Source organism: Eutrigla gurnardus (genome assembly GCF_963514095.1).
Source record: "Eutrigla gurnardus genome assembly, chromosome: 16".
Taxonomy (NCBI): Eukaryota; Metazoa; Chordata; class Actinopteri; order Perciformes; family Triglidae; genus Eutrigla; species Eutrigla gurnardus.
Genome location: NC_139927.1, coordinates 1,789,403 through 1,811,035, shown reverse-complemented (window position 1 = coordinate 1,811,035; position 21,633 = coordinate 1,789,403). Strand labels below are relative to the sequence as shown.

Genomic DNA, 21,633 nt, shown 5'->3' with positions numbered 1-21,633 from the left:
TGTATCGCCTGGTACGGCGGTGACCTCTGACCCCGCCCACATCCTGCATGTCCCGCTGCTGCTCACATTGACGCGGTGCGCGTGAGGAGACGGACGCTCTCGTGCAGGTAAGAACACACCTCACACTTCAGCTCGGTCCGCGCTTCTCCCGCTGCCGGACTCCGGCCGAAAAACGCTCCATTTAAGACTTGTGACGTCCGTTTCAACCAGAACTCACCTGGAAGAGTCCTGGTGGTCGCGCGCTCGTTTTGCGCGTGCCCAACCTGTCAGCTCTCTAACTGAGAAGAACGTGAACGAGCTTTGATTTCACAGTGATTGATATTTACCAGGATGCTCTGTGTGGTTAAACTTACTGTTGGAGCTAAATGGACTTAAATGTGGAAGTCTGGTGTGCTGGCGAACGAGTCTGGGCACAGAACCAGTCAGGTTGGGGGCTCCGAGAGAAACAAGCTTACTGATCCTGATCCAGATGCAGATCCAGCCGACAGACTGTCTCCTGTTTGTCTGATATCGGAGCATAATCATGTTGTTGGTTAATGTTTCATCTAATGTGAGCTACTATCTAGACCTCTGGGGGACCACAGACAGTCTCTGGTTCCTCCACATAGTCTGGTCTGGTCTCTGGATGTGAGCTACTATCTAGACCTCTAGGGGACCACAGACAGTCTCTGGTTCCTCCACATAGTCTGGTCTGGTCTCTGGATGTGAGCTACTATCTAGACCTCTGGGGGACCACAGACAGTCTCTGGTTTCTCCACATAGTCTGGTCTCGTCTCTGGACTAATGTAAGCTACTATCTAGACCTCTGGGGGACCACAGACAGTCTCTGGTTCCTCCACATAGTCTGGTCTGGTCTCTGGACTAATGTAAGCTACTATCTAGACCTCTGGGGGACCACAGACAGTCTCTGGTTCCTCCACATAGTCTGGTCTGGTCTCCGGACTAATATGGTCTGCTATCATAGATCTCTGGGGGACCACAGACAGTCTCTGGTTCCTCCACATAGTCTGGTCTGGTCTCCGGACTAATATGGTCTGCTATCATAGACCACTGGGGGACCACAGACAGTCTCTGGTTCCTCCACATAGTCTGGTCTGGTCTCCGGACTAATATGGTCTGCTATCATAGACCACTGGGGGACCACAGACCCAGGAGACAATATCTGGTTCCTGCATTTAGGATTCAGGGCAACAGGAGGATGATCTCAATGCTGATTGGCTGTGGAGACGCAGGGTCACAAATTAATAACTTGAGTTGAAATATTTCAACTTGAGCGAATAAATACAATTCCATCATTGGTGTCTTTGCATTGACTTGATAAGTAAATAATTTGCTTTACTTTAGGTGTAAACTAACCTCAGGACCGTAGCAACCTGTCAATCAGCAGGTAAGCCCCGCCCCCTAAAGCATCCCCTGCTTCCTGGTCTGGTGGACTCTAAATGGACCATAATGTACTAAATGAACATCATGCTGGATTGAAGAAGACTTGAAACTAGAGATTGAGACCATAAACTTATGTTTACCATGTTTACTGAGATAATACATCAAGAGAGAAGTAGGACCATTTTCTCATAGACTTCTATACAACCAGAGAGGAGTCGCCCCCTGGTGGCCAGCAGAGAGAAGTAGGACCATTTTCTCATAGACTTCTATACAACCAGAGAGGAGTCGCCCCCTGGTGGCCAGCAGAGAGAAGTAGGACCATTTTCTCATAGACTTCTATACAACCAGAGAGGAGTCGCCCCCTGGTGGCCAGCAGAGAGAAGTAGGACCATTTTCTCATAGACTTCTATACAACCAGAGAGGAGTCGCCCCCTGGTGGCCAGCAGAGAGAAGTAGGACCATTTTCTCATAGACTTCTATACAACCAGAGAGGAGTCGCCCCCTGGTGGCCGGCAGAGAGAAGTAGGACTATTTTCTCATAGACTTCTATACAACCAGAGAGGAGTCGCCCCCTGGTGGCCAGCAGAGAGAAGTAGGACCATTTTCTCATAGACTTCTATACAACCAGAGAGGAGTTGCCCTCTGGTGGCCAGCAGAGAGAAGTAGGACCATTTTCTCATGAGGCTACCAGTTAGTGTGGAAAAAAGGGGAAAACAGCTGAGTTTGACGGTAAGCAGGCGACATTTCGGTACCAAGTGCTCAGAACTGGCAACCTGTTGAGCAGCATGCGCTTCGAGCAGCAGCTGTGTTGTGACGTGAATGCAATGGAAGGGGGGAGTGCGAGTGAGACATCTAGTGGCTGGATGTTATCAGTGTTGTCAATTGCACCTTTAAGATAAAATCCAACCAAATATATAAACGACGATTCAGTGGAAAGTAAGATATTAGTTTGAGTCTAAAACTCAAAGATTAAAATATGATTTAAAATTTAATTTACTTTGATATGTGACAAATAAAACATCAACGAAACTGGAAACAATGTTTTTTCTGCTTCAGGAAAGGAAATTAAATGAAAATCAACCATCCAAATAGTTTATCCAATCAATGATTGATTGATTGAGTTTGATTTCACAAGAGTCACATGACCACAAACACCAGCTATTTTATAAGTTTATAGTTCCCCCAATGTATGAGTCAAGATTCTTTTTAAATATAATAAAATGAGCTGAAATAATATTTCATAATAATGAGCTAAGTTTTTAATCCCACTATACATGTCTGGTGTATATTATTTATTTAATTATTTATTTAATTTAAAGAAGGAAATTGGATGAAACATTGAAGTCAGTTTTTTAAACAAGTAATCATTTAATCAAGAAAATAATCAGAACATCCATCCATTCATTGTCTACCACTTATCCTGTATTTAGGGTTGCGGGGGGGCTGGAGCCGATCCCAGCCTTCATTGGGCGAAGGCAGGGTTCACCTGGACAGGTAACCAGTCTATCACATGGAGACATGTACAGACAGACAGGCAACCAGCCTATCACAGGGCCGACATGTAGAGACAGACAGGTAACCAGTCTATCACAGGGAGACATGTAGAGACAGACAGGTAACCAGCCTATCACAGGGCCGACATGTAGAGACAGACAGGTAACCAGTCTATCACAGGGAGACATGTAGAGACAGACAGGTAACCAGTCTATCACAGGGAGACATGTAGAGACAGACAGGTAACCAGCCTATCACAGGGCCGACATGTAGAGACAGACAGGTAACCAGTCTATCACAGGGAGACATGTAGAGACAGACAGGTAACCAGCCTATCACAGGGCCGACATGTAGAGACAGACAGGTAACCAGTCTATCACAGGGAGACATGTAGAGACAGACAGGTAACCAGTCTATCACAGGGAGACATGTAGAGACAGACAGGTAACCAGCCTATCACAGGGCCGACATGTAGAGACAGACAGGTAACCAGTCTATCACAGGGAGACATGTAGAGACAGACAGGTAACCAGCCTATCACAGGGCCGACATGTAGAGACAGACAGGTAACCAGTCTATCACAGGGAGACATGTAGAGACAGACAGGTAACCAGTCTATCACAGGGAGACATGTAGAGACAGACAGGTAACCAGTCTATCACAGGGAGACATGTAGAGACAGACAGGTAACCAGTCTATCACAGGGAGACATGTAGAGACAGACAGGTAACCAGCCTATCACAGGGCCGACATGTAGAGACAGACAGGTAACCAGTCTATCACAGGGAGACATGTAGAGACAGACAGGTAACCAGTCTATCACAGGGCCGACATGTAGAGACAGACAGGTAACCAGTCTATCACAGGGAGACATGTAGAGACAGACAGGTAACCAGTCTATCACAGGCAGACATGTAGAGACAGACAGGTAACCAGTCTATCACAGGGAGACATGTAGAGACAGACAGGTAACCAGTCTATCACAGGGCTGACATGTAGAGACAGACAGGTAACCAGTCTATCACAGGGAGACATGTAGAGACAGACAACCATTCACGCTCACATTCACACCTACAGGACATTTAGAGTCACCAATGAACCTATCCCCATCCTGCATGTCTTTGGACTGTGGCAGGAAGCCGGAGAACCCGGAGAGAACCCTTGCTTACACGGGGAGAACATGCAAACTCCACACAGAAGGAACCCGCGGCCAACCCGGGAATCGAACCCGGGACCCTCTTCTAATCAGAACATGAATTGATTATATCAAATTAACCTGAAAACCAATAATCAATGACTTGCAGACCAACAGCCAGAAGCTGATTGGACGTTTTAAGATCAATAAAAACCTTCGGTCTCTGCAGATTCTTGTTGCCATGGCAGCCAAGACCAAATGGGAGGCAGTGAAGGAGCATCTGACAGGAAGTGCCAGCAACGATGCCGACGCTGAGGCCAATCTGCAGAACGCTGAACCCGAACTCTGCATCCGACTGCTGCAGGTACGACGGCTGACCCCTGGTGGACCAGCAGGGAACTACTCCTTCATGTTCAAATTACTATGTTCATATCTGATTGATCCGGCAGTACAGCGCTCCACCTGCTCGACACTTTCAGACCGTTTAATGTTAACTGGAGCTTTGATTTAAACCGGTCAGGGATGAAATGTGATGATGTAATGAAGTCACGCCTCTGGGGGCGGAGCCTACAATGTAGCCTGGTTAGCTGGATTGTGTGTCAGGGGGTCGGATCTGATCACAGCTCTAAACAGGAGCTTCTGTCTCTCTCTGACACCTTCAGGTTCCCACGGTGGTGAACTACTCTGGTTTGCTGCGTCGGTTGGAGGCCTGTGATCAGGACTGGATGGTCCAGTTCCTGGAGCTGCGGGGTCTGGACCTGCTGATGGAGGCGTTGGCGCGTCTGTCCGGCCGTGGCTGCTCTCGCATCGCCGACGCTCTCCTGCAGCTGACCTGCGTCGCCTGCGTCCGAGCCGTGATGAACTCCTCTGAAGGTCTGCACTTCATCCTGAACAACCATGGATATGTCAGGACCCTGACCCAGGGTGGGTTCACCAGGTCACCTCCCATTGGTAGATAGATCACCGATCCAGGATGGGTTCATCAGGTCACCTCTCATTGGTAGATAGATCACTGATCCAGGGTGGGTTCACCAGGTCACCTCCCATTGGTAGATGGATCACCGATCCAGGATGGGTTCATCAGGTCACCTCTCATTGGTAGCTAGATCACTGATCCAGGGTGGGTTCACCAGGTCACCTCCCATTGGTAGATAGATCACTGATCCAGGGTGGGTTCACCAGGTCACCTCTCATTGGTAGATAGATCACTGACGCACTATAAAGCCACAAGACAGACGGGTGCATTGGTCCTTCTATTGGTTTCTATTGATCTCTCTCTTCTCTCCTACACCTTTCTTGGGCCTTTCCGGTGGACTACTATCCTGACTCTTTGGCCTTCAGGTGGAATTCAAACCGTGAGTCTTTGGCCTTTCAGGTGGACTACCATCCTGACTCTTGGGCCTTTCAGGTGGCCTGCCATCCTGACTCTTGGACCTTTCAGGTGGCCTGCCATCCTGACTCTTGGGCCTTTCAGGTGGCCTGCCATCCTGACTCTTGGGCCTTTCAGGTGGACTGCCATCCTGACTCTTGGGCCTTTCAGGTGGCCTGCCATCCTGACTCTTGGGCCTTTCAGGTGGACTGCCATCATGGCTCTTGGGCCTTTCAGGTGGCCTGCCATCCTGACTCTTGGGCCTTTCAGGTGGACTGCCATCCTGACTCTTGGGCCTTTCAGGTGGACTACCATCCTGACCCTTGGGCCTTTCTACCATTTTATGTTGTGTGTTTTATTAGTTATGAGGAGTCGCATCACCTGTCTCTGTTGTGTTGCAGCTCTGGATACGTCTAATGTCATGGTGAAGATGCGGGTCTTTGAGCTGCTGGCGGCCCTCAGTCTGTTTGATCCTCAGGGCTGCCATCTGGCTCTGGAAGCCCTGGACCACTACAAGGTAAGTCCAGGTCTCTGAGAGTCAGCGTTTCTATCTAAAGTCTCAGGACACAACAGATGTACTCGGATTTCATGTAGATGGTTAGGTTAGGTTTAGGATAGGTTTTATTTATTGATTCCCCGGCATTTTAAAGGTTGTTATCTTGTGGTCTTGCAGACAGACCTAACAAAGCACGACTTCACACTTTTTACTGATCACCATCATTATGGAGTTATTTCAGCATCCCTTTCATCTGGTTATTGATATTAAATCACAGATAAATATTTAATTCTGGTTCCTCCAGCTGTGGTAAACCAGCCCACGTGGGTCTTGCTAGATCCAGTGAATCCAGCTTGGTGAAATCCACATAGCATCAGGTATATGTAATATTTAAAAGATGTAAAGGAGGCTCTGAAGTCACTTTCAATACATATAAAACCAGACTGAGCTGAACCAGACATGAGCAGGTTGTTGTTAAGTTATCAGTGAGTTTGGGTGTAACTGCAGATAAGACTCAGAACAAACAGCTCAGATCACTTCGTGCCTGGCATCGGCTTCACCAAGGCTTGTTTTCACTTGCTATGAACCCACAGCTGATGCATGATGGGATACCATCATTATGTGGACAAGAACTTACCTGCCTGTCCTCTACTTTCTGTGGAAGAATAACAAAGGTCTCTGCCTCCACAGATCAGACATCTGAGAATATTTGATTCTGTGTGGATGATCCTCATGACGTAAAACAAAGAAGCCTGTTTAAAGTTAAATCTTCTTCACCACTTTCACTGTCTTAGTGTGTAAACAGGATCATATCACAACAGAATTCACTATTCCCTTTTCAATGTTGAGATTTGGATATTTGTTGTGTATTTTTTTAACCCCTCGAGATTATAAACCTGAATAAAACACACCAAACATTTTGGAAAATGTGTTTTACTTAATAACAAATAATACAAACAATACTGTAGGATAACCCCATCCTTAACCATGAATGTTGGTAATAACGGCAGAAGACAATGTGGAGACAAGCTAACTTGTGTTGTACAGACTTGTAGATGGAGAGGCGGCTTGCAAACGTAACTTTGAGGTACGTCTCCACCCACACACACAGAGGGATGAGGAGATGTTACGTCTCCACCCGTTGATCACCACCAAAGCTCCAGTCCTAACTTGTGTGATATTATTTCTTAGAAAGTTAGAGAGTTGTTTATGTTTTGGTAAATCTGTGTTTGTGCCCAGATTGTGAAGAAGCAGCAGTATCGCTTCAGTGTGATCATGATGGAGCTTCACGGCACCGATAACGTCCCGTACATGGTGACGCTCCTGAGCGTCGTCAACGTCCTCGTGTTGGGACAAGAAGACCTGAGGAAGAGGGACCGGCTCAGACAGGAGTTCATCGGTAGGACCAATCCTTCAATATGTTAATACTGTTGACTGGAATTATCCTCACATCAATATTTGGTCACAGGTGGTTGTTATTAGTTTCTATGTGGTTCCTAGGGTGGTCATGGGTGGTTGTTATTAGTTTGTAAGTGGTTCCTAGGGTGGTCATGGGTGGTTGTTATTAGTTTGTAAGTGGTTCCTAGGGTGGTCATGGGTGGTTGTTATTAGTTTGTAAGTGGTTCCTAGGGTGGTCATGGGTGGTTGTTATTAGTTTGTAAGTGGTTCTTAGGGTGGTCATGGGTGGTTGTTATTAGTTTGTAAGTGGTTGTTAGGGTGGTCATGGGTGGTTGTTATTAGTTTGTAAGTGGTTCTTAGGGTGGTCATGGGTGGTTGTTATTAGTTTTTATGTGGTTCCTAGGGTGGTCATGGATGGTTGTTATTAGTTTGTAAGTGGTTCTTAGGGTGGTCATGGGTGGTTGTTATTAGTTTGTAAGTGGTTCCTAGGGTGGTCATGGGTGGTTGTTATTAGTTTGTAAGTGGTTCCTAGGGTGGTCATGGGTGGTTGTTATTAGTTTTTATGTGGTTCCTAGGGTGGTCATGGGTGGTTGTTATTAGTTTGTAAGTGGTTCCTAGGGTGGTCATGGGTGGTTGTTATTAGTTTGTAAGTGGTTCTTAGGGTGGTCATGGGTGGTTGTTATTAGTTTGTAAGTGGTTCTTAGGGTGGTCATGGGTGGTTGTTATTAGTTTTTATGTGGTTCCTAGGGTGGTCATGGGTGGTTGTTATTAGTTTTTATGTGGTTCCTAGGGTGGTCATGGATGGTTGTTATTAGTTTTTATGTGGTTCCTAGGGTGGTCATGGATGGTTGTTATTAGTTTGTAAGTGGTTCCTAGGGTGGTCATGGGTGGTTGTTATTAGTTTGTAAGTGGTTCTTAGGGTGGTCATGGGTGGTTGTTATTAGTTTGTAAGTGGTTCTTAGGGTGGTCATGGGTGGTTGTTATTAGTTTGTAAGTGGTTCCTAGGGTGGTCATGGGTGGTTGTTATTAGTTTTTATGTGGTTCTTAGGGTGGTCATGGGTGGTTGTTATTAGTTTGTAAGTGGTTCCTAGGGTGGTCATGGGTGGTTGTTATTAGTTTGTAAGTGGTTCCTAGGGTGGTCATGGGTGGTTGTTATTAGTTTGTAAGTGGTTCCTAGGGTGGTCATGGGTGGTTGTTATTAGTTTTTATGTGGTTCCTAGGGTGGTCATGGGTGGTTGTTATTAGTTTGTAAGTGGTTCTTAGGGTGGTCATGGGTGGTTGTTATTAGTTTGTAAGTGGTTCTTAGGGTGGTCATGGGTGGTTGTTATTAGTTTGTAAGTGGTTCTTAGGGTGGTCATGGGTGGTTGTTATTAGTTTTTATGTGGTTCCTAGGGTGGTCATGGGTGGTTACTAGTTTTTATGTGGTTCCTAGGGTGGTCATGGATGGTTGTTATTAGTTTTTATGTGGTTCCTAGGGTGGTCATGGATGGTTGTTATTAGTTTGTAAGTGGTTCCTAGGGTGGTCATGGGTGGTTGTTATTAGTTTGTAAGTGGTTCTTAGGGTGGTCATGGGTGGTTGTTATTAGTTTGTAAGTGGTTCCTAGGGTGGTCATGGGTGGTTGTTATTAGTTTTTATGTGGTTCCTAGGGTGGTCATGGGTGGTTGTTATTAGTTTGTAAGTGGTTCTTAGGCTGGTCATGGGTGGTTGTTGTTAGTTTTTATGTGGTTCCTAGGGTGGTCATGGGTGATTGTTATTAGTTTTTATGTGGTTCCTAGGGTGGTCATGGGTGGTTGTTATTAGTTTTTATGTGGTCATGGGGGGTTGTTATTCGTTTGTAAGTGGTTCCTAGGGTGGTCATGGGTGGTTGTTATTAGTTTGTAAGTGGTTCTTAGGCTGGTCATGGGTGGTTGTTGTTAGTTTTTATGTGGTTCCTAGGGTGGTCATGGGTGGTTATTAGTTTTTATGTGGTTCCTAGGGTGGTCATGGGTGGTTGTTATTAGTTTGTAAGTGGTTCCTAGGGTGGTCATGGGTGGTTGTTATTAGTTTGTAAGTGGTTCTTAGGGTGGTCATGGGTGGTTGTTATTAGTTTTTATGTGGTTCCTAGGGTGGTCATGGGTGGTTGTTATTAGTTTTTATGTGGTTCCTAGGGTGGTCATGGATGGTTGTTATTAGTTTTTATGTGGTTCTTAGGGTGGTCATGGATGGTTGTTGTGGTGGTTCCAATGTTTGCTTAGTTATTAGAAAATCGTTCCTAGGTTTTTCCAGGCCGTTGCCATGGCAAGAACGTGGTTATTAGGTTGGTAACAAGTAACAACATGACAACAGAGGAATGGGTTTTGGTTCTCTTGCCATGGAAAGCAGGATAATAATTTTCTCAATAACAACATGTTGTTACAGGACTACAGCTGTTGGATGTACTGCCCAGACTGAGGTACTGATTGAATTAATGCAATCTCTATTCATTATAATCAACATGTTATGCGGTGTGTGACCTCAGTCTGTCTCTCGTTGCCCAGGGAAACAGAGGACGAGGACCTGAACATCCAGTGTGATGCATTCGAGGACTCTCTGACGCTGGACGAGGAGGAGATGGAGAGACTGTACGGAGGCATCAACATGAGCAGCCACCAGCACGTCTTCACCTCGCTCTTCACCAAGGTTCATCTCCCATCATCCTAAAACATCCACTGCCCCCCATCAAAAGCTTATCTTTAACACCATCACCTTTCACAACTGCTTCACCTTTAACCTCCTTCTTTCTCTAAGCTCTTATTTGATGCCAAAGACTGTCCATCCATATCTCTACATATCCTTCCCTCTATGTCCAGGTGTCCAACAGTCCGTCCTCTGTCCAGTTGCTGTCCATCCTTCAGGCCTTGCTATTGATGGATCCGGACAGATCTGAGGTCTGGCTAGCTCTGGAGCAGCTGACTGACCGTTTCACACTGATTTCCCAGGACTGTAAGTCTGACCACTCTTATGAATAGATCACTGATCAGGACCTCAGATTAGAGGTCCTCATGGATCCACTTTACTGTACAGACAAACCACTACTCTATCTGGGTCCCAAGTCGGACCAGGTTCAAGTTATACTCAGTTTAATTAGCTTAAGTCAGGCCATTGTTTTACTGGAAGAGATCTAAGGATCCTTGGGTCTATTCAGATCAGGTTTCTTCCTTGTAAATAACTTTATCTAAATCAGGTTCAGGGAGGCTTTCCATGGGTTCATAATGGATCAAGTCCAATGTTTTGGATATTTGAATTCATCCAACTCACAGCCTCCCAACGGTTTACATTCCAAAACTGTCCTTGCTTTGCCAAAAGCTTATTACTATACAACCTGTGTGTTTTGTAGCTGACTTGTCTGCCACCGATCTGCTGGAGAGGCTCCTCCCCCAGAAGTCCCTCTCGACCAACCAAAAGATTCTAACCATCGACAGGGCGGTTCAGACTCGGCTTCCAGACAATTCTTCTGCAATGCCATGGGCTTCTACTTGCTTACCTGGAATGGGAGCGCCTCCCCCTTTACTTAGTATGGTAGCCCCACCCCTTCCTCCACCTGGCATGGGAGATCAAGTCCTTCCTCCGCCTTTACTTGGTATGGGAGCTCCACCCCCTCCTCCCCCCTTACCTGGCATGGGAGCTCCTCCCCCTTTACTTGGTATGGTAGCCCCACTCCTTCCTCCACCTGGCATGGGAGCTCAAGCCCTTCCTCCGCCTTTACTTGGTATGGGAGCTCCACCCCCTCCCCCCCCCCTTACCTGGCATGGGAGCTCCACCCCCTCCACCCCCATTACCTGGTATGGAAGCACCACCCCCTACTCCCCCCTTACCTGGTATGGGAGCTCCACCCCCTCCTCCCCCCTTACCTGGTATTGGAGCTCCACCCCCTCCTCCCCCCTTACCTGGTATGGGAGCTCCACCTCCTCCTCCCCACTTACCTGGTATGGGAGCTCCACCTCCTCCTCCCCCCTTACCTGGTATGGGAGCTCCACCCCCTCCTCCCCCCTTACCTGGTATTGGAGCTCCACCCCCTCCTCCCCCCTTACCTGGTATGGGAGCTCCACCTCCTCCTCCCCACTTACCTGGTATGGGAGCTCCACCTCCTCCTCCCCCCTTACCTGGTATGGGAGCTCCACCCCCTCCTCCCCCCTTACCTGGTATGGGAGCTCCTCCTCCTCCTCCCCACTTACCTGGCATGGGAGCCCCACCCCCTCCTCCCGCCTTACCTGGTATGGAAGCTCCTCCTCATCCCTATCCTCCATGTGACATTGTCATACCCCAGGCAGTTCAGGGTCTGGGCAGGTTGTATAGCAACCACCGACCCAGCCCCTCCCTCCGTATGAAGAAACTGAACTGGCAGAAACTCCCGTCCAGAGTGGTGACTGGTGAGTGTTGAATGCTTTTCTAACTTCAGTAGTCCATTCTGTGTGGACAGGTCAGATCCTGGACTTAGACCTTCATACGTGGCTTACTGAAGATGTACTTATGTCCATCTCTCTCTGTAGCTCAACAGTCTTTGTGGACATCAGCAGTTTCAGATTTGATGGAACCAGATTACTGTAGTATCGAGCAACTCTTCAGTCTTCCCCCAACTGAGACCAAGACCAGAACCAAAGCCAAGACTGCGCCCAAAGAGGTACAAAAGTACAACTGTGTTTAAATCTTACCTGAGAGTGTAGAGACATGTTCTTAGCTGTGTGTTGAGGATCCACAGCAACATTAATGTCCGGTCAACCTTTAAGTCCTCATCTGGTGACTTTGTCTACAGATTTCCTACATCGATGCAAAGAAAAGCCTGAATCTCAACATCTTCCTCAAGCAGTTCAAATGGTGACCAATCACTCTTTTGAATCAGTCTTTCAGCCAATAGAAACATATATCTGCAGTGACATCAGGCTCAACAAGCCTATACTCTATCTGTCCTTTTATACTCTACCTGTCCTTTTATACTCTACCTGTCCTTAACTTGTCTCTCCTTTTATAGATTTACTTGTCCTCTACTCACCAAACGTATCCTCCTGTCACACCAGTTTCCTGTCTGTCTCTCCTGCAGTTCCCATGAGGACTTTGTGTCTCTGATCCGGACAGGAGACAGGTCTAGGTTTGATGTGGAGGAACTGAAACAACTGATCAAACTGCTTCCAGAGAAGCATGAGGTCAGTGTTCACAGGGACAGTAAAACACCTGTCCTGTCCAACACCTTTCCTTCATCTGTCTTTTACATATCTTGCACCTGTCTTTTACCTGCATGATTTGTCCTTCTGTCTCACCTGTCCTACCTGTTACCTGTCCTTTGACTCTCAGCTGTCCTACCTGTTAACTGTCCTACCTGTTACCTGTTCTTTGACTCTCAGGTGTCCTACCTGTTACCTGTCCTACCTGTTACCCATCCTACCTGTAACCTGTCCTACCTGTTACCTGTCCTTTGACTCTCAGCTGTCCTACCTGTTACCTGTCCTACCTGTTACCTATCCTACCTGTAACCTGTCCTACCTGTTACCTGTCCTTTGACTCTCAGCTGTCCTACCTGTTACCTGTCCTACCTGTTACCCGTCCTCCCTGTAACCTGTCCTACCTGTTACCTGTCCTTTGACTCTCAGCTGTCCTACTTGTTACCTGTCCTTTGACTCTCACCTGTCCCTCTCTGGAGGAGGCAGGTCACCTGGAGAGTTTGGTATCAAGCATCACACACAGGTTCCTTGTGGTCTGGGTTGGGGCTACCACAGAGCTGTCAATGGTGATGGTAAGGAGGGGAAGAGAGGAGGGGACCCAGGACAGGACCTTGAGGGATCCCAGTGAGTGGACAAGGTTCTGACACATATGTTCTGATCCTTCACCTGTCCTACCTTAGGTAGAGAACCTAAAATCTCATCAGGCTGATAAGGACAAGTTTGCGTTAGCGGACCAGTTTTACCTCCAGCTCCTGGATGTCCCCAGGTAGGAGATACTGTAGTCCGATAACAGACACTAATAGTCAAACTTTAACGATAATTTGAGGTTTGTTGATATTTTAGCAAAATGTAATAATTGTCATTATTAAAATCATAATTTATCATATATCAGCTGATATTTAGTAACAACTGTATGTGACGACCCGTTATATCCAATAATGGTGTGTGTGTGTGTGTGTGTGTGTGTGTGTGTGTGTGTGTGTGTGTGTGTGTGTGTGTGTGTGTGTGTGTGTGTGTGTGTGTGTGTGTGTGTGTGTGTGTGTGTGTAGTTACCCTCTGAGGATAGAGTGTATGTTGCTGTGTGAGGAGAGCAGCTGTCTATTGGAAACTCTGAGGTCCAGAGCTGAGCTCCTCAACCGAGCCTGCCAAAGTCTGTATACACACAAATATACACTAAACACACCAGTACACACTAATACAAACTAGTACACACTAGTACACACTACTACAAACTAGTACACAATAATACATACAACAGTCAATTGTGTTGTGTTGTGAAGTGTGTTTGTTGTGTCATGTTGTGTTGGGGGGCCCGTTTCACAAAGCAGGTTCAACAAACTCTGAACTTAACCCTGAACTCTGAGTTGAACAACTCTGAGATGGGCAACTCTGAGTTTTCGGTTCCAGAACAGCGGTTTTGAATTAGTTCAGTCAACTCTGAGTATGTAAACTCTGAGTTACGCGCGTTCCTGCCGACTCTACAAAGCCATCATCAATGGAGCTCCGATACGACGATTCACCATGGCAACGGGGAGAGCGTCATTAGATATTACCGAGTGTTTATGTAGAAAACGAGCTCATCCTGAGAAAGTGGAGCAACGTAACTGCAGCAAAGTAGCGATAGTTGGCGTGGCAGACAATTACTGCCCGATCTAATGTGTATAACTGAATGAAACAGTCTATTGATCTAAAGGCAATAAGTGTTCATTTTCAGCTTTGCAGAGCGACACTGTGGTGTAATGGTTAGCAACGCCGCCCACGGTGCAGGCGACAAGGGTTCAACTCCCATAGTTCACAAAGTAGCACACTGAATACATTATCATTTTTATTGGGTGTAATCCCCCCCAGGCACAGAAAGAAAGTGGCGTCAGTTAAAAATTAAGCATAAGAATATTGCACAAATACGTTGACTAAGGCATATGATTTTAATCATATTTCACATATTAAACAGTAAATATAAGCAGGTATGTCAACACAGAAACGTACTTAAACATTTAATAAATCTCCCGTTCGCAAAAACACTACCTCCGCAAAGAATCTGGTTGCGGATTATGTCCGCAATATGAAATGTTGAAAATGTCGGAGAATATTGTTTAGATAATATCTAATGTGATTGGAAGGAAAGGTAATCAAAATTCTCTCCCGACGCAAAGCTGCTAGAATCACTTTTATTTCCATATCGATTAGGTTGACGATGAAAGGACGGCACATTTTTTCAGAGTTGGTTCAGATTCCGGAAAAAGGCGGAGACATGTAGGGAGAAACTCAGGGTTTGTTGAAGCAAACCTGCTAGCGAGCAGGTTAGGTTCACGGAGTATGTTACCCGGGTAACTGACTCAGATTTATGCTGAACTGGCTTTAGGAAACCGAAAAACCAGAGTTTCTCTCATCTCAGGGTTAACTAACTCAAGGTTTTCACTAAACCTGGGGCCTGTACTACGAAGCAGGATTTGTGCTTAGCGAGGTAACTTAAGCGTTAACTCTGGGTTTTCCGTCCTACGACGCTGGTTCACTTCTTACCGGGGTAGATCGCCATGGTAACTTACGCTGTGGAGCTAACCTGCTCCGGAGCATGTATGTAGATGTATTGTGATGTGTTGTGATATGTTGTGATGTGATGTGTTGTGATGTATTGTGTTGTGATGTGATGTGATGTATTGTGTTGTGTTGTGATGTGTTGTGATGTGTTGTGATGTGATGTGTTGTGATGTGTTGTGATGTGATGTGATGTGTTGTGTTGTTGTGATGTGTTGTTGTGATGTGTTGTGATGTGTGTTGTGATGTGATGTGTTGTGTTGTTGTGATGTGTTGTGATGTGTGTTGTGATGTGATGTGTTGTGATGTGTTGTGATGTGATATGTTGTGATGTATTGTGATGTGATGTGTTGTGATGTGTTGTTGTGATGTGTTGTTGTGATGTGTTGTGATGTGTGTTGTGATGTGATGTGTTGTGATGTGTTGTGATGTGATATGTTGTGATGGATTGTGTTGTGATGTATTGTGATGTGATGTATTGTGATGTGTTGTGTTGTGTTGTGTTGTTGTGATGTGTTGTGATGTGATATGTTGTGATGTATTGTGTTGTGATGTATTGTGATGTGATGTATTGTGATGTGTTGTGTTGTGTTGTGATGTGTTGTGATGTGTTGTGATGTGATGTGATGTGATGTGTTGTGTTGTTGTGATGTGTTGTTGTGATGTGTTGTGATGTGTGTTGTGATGTGATGTGTTGTGTTGTTGTGATGTGTTGTTGTGATGTGTTGTGATGTGTGTTGTGATGTGATGTGTTGTGATGTGTTGTGATGTGATATGTTGTGATGTATTGTGATGTGATCTGTTGTGATGTGTTGTTGTGATGTGTTGTGATGTGTGTTGTGATGTGATGTGTTGTGTTGTTGTGATGTGTTGATGTGATGTGTTGTGATGTGATATGTTGTGTTGTGTTGTTGTGATGTGTTGTGATGTGTGTTGTGATGTGATGTGTTGTGATGTGTTGTGATGTGATGTGTTGTTGTGATGTGTTGTGATGTGTGTTGTGATGTGATGTGTTGTGTTGTTGTGTTGTTGTGATGTGTTGATGTGATGTGTTGTGATGTGATATGTTGTGATGTATTGTGTTGTGATGTATTGTGATGTGATGTATTGTGATGTGTTGTGTTGTGTTGTGTTGTGTTGTGATGTGTTGTGATGTGATGTGTTGTGTTCAGGTCTGAGGGACTCCACCCGACTGCCCAGCTTCTGTAAACTCATCCTGAGTGTTGGAAACTTTCTCAACTATGTGAGAATATTAATTCATACAATATAAAGACCTGATCCATTTCCCAGTGTAGTTTTTAATGTGATGTCATTGTGTGATGTCATCATATCAGGGCACTCACACAGGGAACGCTGAAGGTTTTAAGATCAGCACTCTTCTCAAACTGACAGAAACTAAAGCCAACAAGTCCAGAATCACCCTGCTGCACCACATCCTGGAGGTAACTGGAGCAACTTACTGGTCATACTGGTCATACTGGTCCTACGGTCCTACTGCTAATTCTGGTCCTACTGGTCCTACTGCTAATGCTGGTCCTACTGGTCCTACTGGTCCTACTGGAGCTCCCTTATAACTCAGCTGTTGTGTGTTGTTTGTGTGATGAACAGGAGGCAGAGCAGAACCATCCGGATCTGCTAAACCTGCCGGATGATTTGGAGATCTGTGAAAAGGCTGCTGGGTAAACGGATCAGAGAGTCTGACATGGGGTCTGATGACTGGTCTGATGTGGGGTCTGATGACTGGTCTGATGTGGGGTCTGACGTGGGGTCTAACGTGGAGTCTGATGACCGGTCTGATGTGGGGCCCTGATGACTGGTCTGATGTGGGGTCTGATGTGGGGTCTGATGACTGGTCTGATGTGGGGTCTGATGTGGGGTCTGACGTGGGGTCTGATGACTGGTCTGATGTGGGTTGTGATGTGGGGTCTGATGTGGGGTCTGACGTGGGGTCTGATGACTGGTCTGATGTGGGGTCTGACATGGGGTCTGATGACTGGTCTGATGTGGGGTCTGACATGGGGTCTGATGACTGGTCTGATGTGGGGTCTGATGTGGGGTCTGATGACTGGTCTGATGTGGGTTGTGATGTGGGTTGTGATGTGGGGTCTGATGTGGGGTCTGATGTGGGGTCTGATGTGGAGTCTGATGACTGGTCTGATGTGGGGTCTGATGTGGAGTCTGATGACTGGTCTGATGTGGGTTGTGATGTGGGTTGTGATGTGGGTTGTGATGTGGAGTCTGATGACTGGTCTGATGTGGGGTCTGATGTGGAGTCTGATGACTGGTCTGATGTGGGGTCTGATGTGGGGTCTGATGTGGAGTCTGATGACTGGTCTGATGTGGGGTCTGATGTGGGGTCTGATGTGGAGTCTGATGACTGGTCTGATGTGGGGTCTGATGTGGGGTCTGATGTGGAGTCTGATGACTGGTCTGATGTGGGGTTTGATGTGGGTTGTGATGTGGGGTCTGATGTGGGGTCTGATGTGGGGTCTGATGTGGGGTCTGATGTGGGGTCTAACGTGGAGTCTGATGACTGGTCTGATGTGGGGTCTGATGTGGGGTCTGATGTGGGGTTTGATGTGGGGTTTGATGTGGGGTCTAACGTGGAGTCTGATGTGGGGTCTGATGTGGGTTGTGATGTGGGGTCTGATGTGGGGTCTGATGACTGGTCTGATGTGGGGTTTGATGTGGGTTGTGATGTGGGGTCTGATGTGGGGTGTTTATTTGTTTATTAAAAGGATCCCCATTAGCTGGACGCCATGGCGCCAAGCTAGTCTTCCTGGGGTCCGTAACAGACAAACATAGAACATTAAAACATTCATATCACTGGTAAAATCATATCATCAATACATTAGAAGCATTAAAAACATACATAAAAAGAAACATTCTAAACATAGCCTACATTGAACACATCATTGCATTACTGACATTAAAATGTCAGTGTGATGTGTAGTCTGATGACTGGTCTGATGTGGGGTGTGATGTGGGATGTGAGGTCTGAGGTCTGGTCTGAGGTCAAGTCTGAGGTCTGGTCTGCTTGACTATGTTTGTGTCTGCAGGTTGAACCTGGAGTCGATCCAGTCCGAAAGCAACTCTCTGACCAAACAGCTGAAAGACTGTGAGAGGAAAGTCTTGGGTTCATCTGAGGACCTGAAGGAGAAGTACCGGTCTACCATTGAGGTGCAGACTGCACCTCCTGCAGGATCATTCATTCATATTTATCATATCATGCTCATTGTGTTCTCTTCTTCTGGGGTGGTGTATCCTCAGGAGAGCCTGCAGGCGTGTGAGCGGCTGCAGCAGCTGTTGTGTTCGGTGGAGGGGCGCCGAGCAGATCTGTCCGTCTACTTGTGTGAAGACGTCAGCAGCTTCTCCATCGATGAACTCCTCAACACCGCCAAGACCTTCAGAGGCCAGTTCCTCAGGGCCATCAAGGTCAGCGCCAATCGCAGGCCAGTGTCCAATCAGAGAGCAGTGTAGTCTGCAACAATTTAAAATAGGCACTGAGGGCTGTACGATTTAAAAATGCATTTCGAACAAGTGATGACATCATAATTAGTAATTAATACAACAATTCCTGATGTTGATGATGATGTCGTCGGTCAGGAGAATGAGGGTCGCCGGCAGCAGGAGGCGAGGAGGAAGCAGCAGCAGGAGGATAGGAAACGCAAAGGTGACGCCAGCAAGATCGGTGAGTCTGACCTCTGACCCCGGAGGTACGCTGATGTTAGGAAGTCCAGATGACTTCTGTGTATATAAAACACACGTGAAATGCTTTGGGACCAGCAGCCAATCAGATCACTGCCTGCAGCGCCGGCCAAACACCGAATATTCATATGACAAAACATCTTGAAAGATCTGGATCTTAAAGGTCTCTGTCTTTCAGTCAGGAAGGACGTGTTCAACCATGACGGAGGCTGCATCATTGACAACCTGCTGGCTGAGATCCGGAAGGGCTACAACCTGAAGGGGACTAGACCACGAGCTGATGGGGGCAAGAGAGTCCATGGTAAGGACTGTGACAGACTGTGCTGGAGTTCTTGGGGACCGTGGTGGACTGTTGGGGACTGTGGTGGATGGTATGGACTGTGGTGGAGTTCTTGGGGATCATGGTGGACTGTTGGGGACTGTGGTGGATGGTATGGACTGTGGTGGAGTTCTTGGGGATCATGGTGGACTGTTGGGGACTATGGTGGACTGTTAGGGACTGTGGTAGACTTGTTCGTGACTGCACTGGACTCTAATGGACTTTGGTGGACTGTAATGGACTGTGGTGGACTCGATGCTGACTGTAATGGACTCTGGTGGACTGTGGTGGACTCGTTGCTGACTGTAATGGACTCTGGTGGACTGTAATGGACTGTGGTGGACTCTTTGACCAGAACCTTGTGGCTGAATCCTTGTCAGATCACCCTGCGCTCATTCAGAGGGCATTGGCTGTGGACGAGCCTGACTCACCCGTTTCCAGGCAACCAGACAAGCCTGCAGAACCACCAGAGACAGTCCAGATCCCCTCAGATCCACAGGCTGAAAGACCAGAACCAGGGTTAGCTGAGACTGACGGAGGCCCCCCAGAGACCTCAAACCCCTCTGAACCTTCCAACTCTTTTGCTGCTGCTGATCACGAACGGGACCAGATCCGGACCAGACTCCAGGACTCTGATGTGGACTCAGTCGGTTCTGATTCGGAGACCAGAGACAGAGTTCCTGCAGGAGAGGAGGAGGTCTGGCTCAGACCAGAGGAGTGTGGAGGAGACAAAGAGGACTCTGAGTTTGAAGAGATCCCATCGTTTGAGGCGAGAACTGAAAACAACGATGATCCACATTCTGAAGACCCAGCAAAGTCCAGTACCAGTCTGGCAGGTAAAGTCTGAACTGTGTAGTGAGCATCAGAATTGTATGAGAAAATGGTCATACTTCTCTCTGCTGGCCACCAGGGGGCGACTCCTCTCTGGTTGTATAGAAGTTTATGAGAAAATGGTCATACTTCTCTCTGCTGGCCACCAGGGGGCGACTCCTCTCTGGTTGTATAGAAGTCTATGAGAAAATGGTCCTACTTCTCTCTGCTGGCCACCAGGGGGCGACTCCTCTCTGGTTGTATAGAAGTCTATGAGAAAATGGTCCTACTTCTCTCTGCTGGCCACCAGGGGGCGACTCCTCTCTGGTTGTATAGAAGTCTATGAGAAAATGGTCCTACTTCTCTCTTGATGTATTATCTCAGTAAACATTGTAAACATGAGTTTATGGTCTCAATCTCTAGTTTCAAGTCTTCTTCAATCCAGCATGATGTTCATTTAGTACATTATGGTCCATTTAGAGTCCACCAGACCAGGAAGCAGGGGATGCTTTAGGGGGCGGGGCTTACCTGCTGATTGATTGGTCACGATGGAGGAAGAAAGGTTCTGATTTCACAATAAAATCCTGTTACTGTGCTGGTGTAGCCGACCAATCAGAGGCTGTGTTTGATCTGCAGGAGCAGACGTTGGAGCCAAACTCCAGACAGGGAGACGATGTGTGTCACACTGAGAGGTCAGAGGAGGCGGAGCCTGAGAGGAGGAGGCAGAACCTGAGTGAGGTGTTCAGGGCCCCACCAACACCTCACACATCTTTTCTGACTGATTATTATTAGTAGTTGTAGTTGTGGTGGTACTATTATTGTTAGTAGTGTAATTGTAATATTAATACGACTATTATTAGTGTTTTTCCTCACTAATGAAATCAGTTAATTATTTTCCATCTGATGTTGATTTCACTGTAGAACTAATCAATCAGTCCATGACTATCAGCTACTAATCAGTGATTGGGCTTTGTGAGGATTTCTGGTTTTGTCTTTGTAAAATGATCATTTATTAATTCTTAGATTGAATGTTGATCAGACAATAAAATCTAGTTGAAGACTAGTTTTCTGACCAATTAATGAAGTTTATTGAGAAGATGGTTTTTAATAACAATAGCTGTTTATTTATGACATTTAATAAACAAACTGCAGATTATTATCACTCTTATTTGTATAGTTTACTTCAGTAAAATCACTCACAGGTGAAATATACTACATCCAGAAAGTACAAGTACTCAAAGTGCAGTTTATTATTATATGATTATTTATTAATTACATGTTGTCAACATTTAAATGGAACTGATTGAACTTTATATTACTATTAGTTATATAACTTCAGTTCTTCTGACATTCTCAACATTCCTCATGACATCATCATCATTATTATTATTAATATTTGTAATTAACGAGCTGTTTAATCATCACCGAGGTGACTCATCCCACCACGGAGCGTCAGGTCACGTGATTCCACTAGAAAAGCGATGTGAAATATGAATAATAGGAAGAAATGAATTGACTGAATATCTACCCCTCCTTCCTTCCTTACTGCTGATGACAACTTACTTTACCAAGAAAGTAAATGACATCAGCTCCTCGTTGTCGCTGTAAAGCTCGCCCCTGGGTGTCGTTGGGACTTGGAAATTGTGTTGACTCTTGAAATTTTGAGCGTATTCTAGTCCTGCTCAATGTTAAGTGTCCTGAGATGACTTCTGTTGTTTGACACTATAAAATTGAATTGAATTGAATTTGTCATGTAAGGTGACCTTGGGTGTTTGAAAGGCGCCAACAAATAAAATGTATTATTATTATTA

At 46.2% G+C, this 21,633-nt stretch overlaps 1 protein-coding gene across 1 annotated transcript; it reads left to right on the top strand.

Annotated features, from left to right (window-relative positions):
- Window positions 1-24: 24 nt before the first annotated feature.
- Window positions 25-21,633, top strand: LOC311026752 (inverted formin-2-like). The gene is given in 26 exon segments (XM_084030450.1): window positions 25-107; window positions 4,242-4,376; window positions 4,675-4,936; window positions 5,783-5,898; window positions 7,117-7,276; window positions 9,674-9,707; window positions 9,793-9,934; window positions 10,105-10,237; window positions 10,632-11,127; window positions 11,129-11,664; window positions 11,785-11,915; window positions 12,048-12,109; window positions 12,333-12,525; window positions 12,634-12,676; window positions 12,880-13,022; window positions 13,131-13,216; window positions 13,500-13,600; window positions 16,158-16,228; window positions 16,320-16,427; window positions 16,594-16,664; window positions 18,045-18,165; window positions 18,256-18,420; window positions 18,592-18,676; window positions 18,872-18,994; window positions 19,393-19,848; window positions 20,459-21,633. Coding segments are annotated over 25 exon segments (4,014 nt in total). The 5' UTR covers window positions 25-107; window positions 4,242-4,253; the 3' UTR covers window positions 20,512-21,633.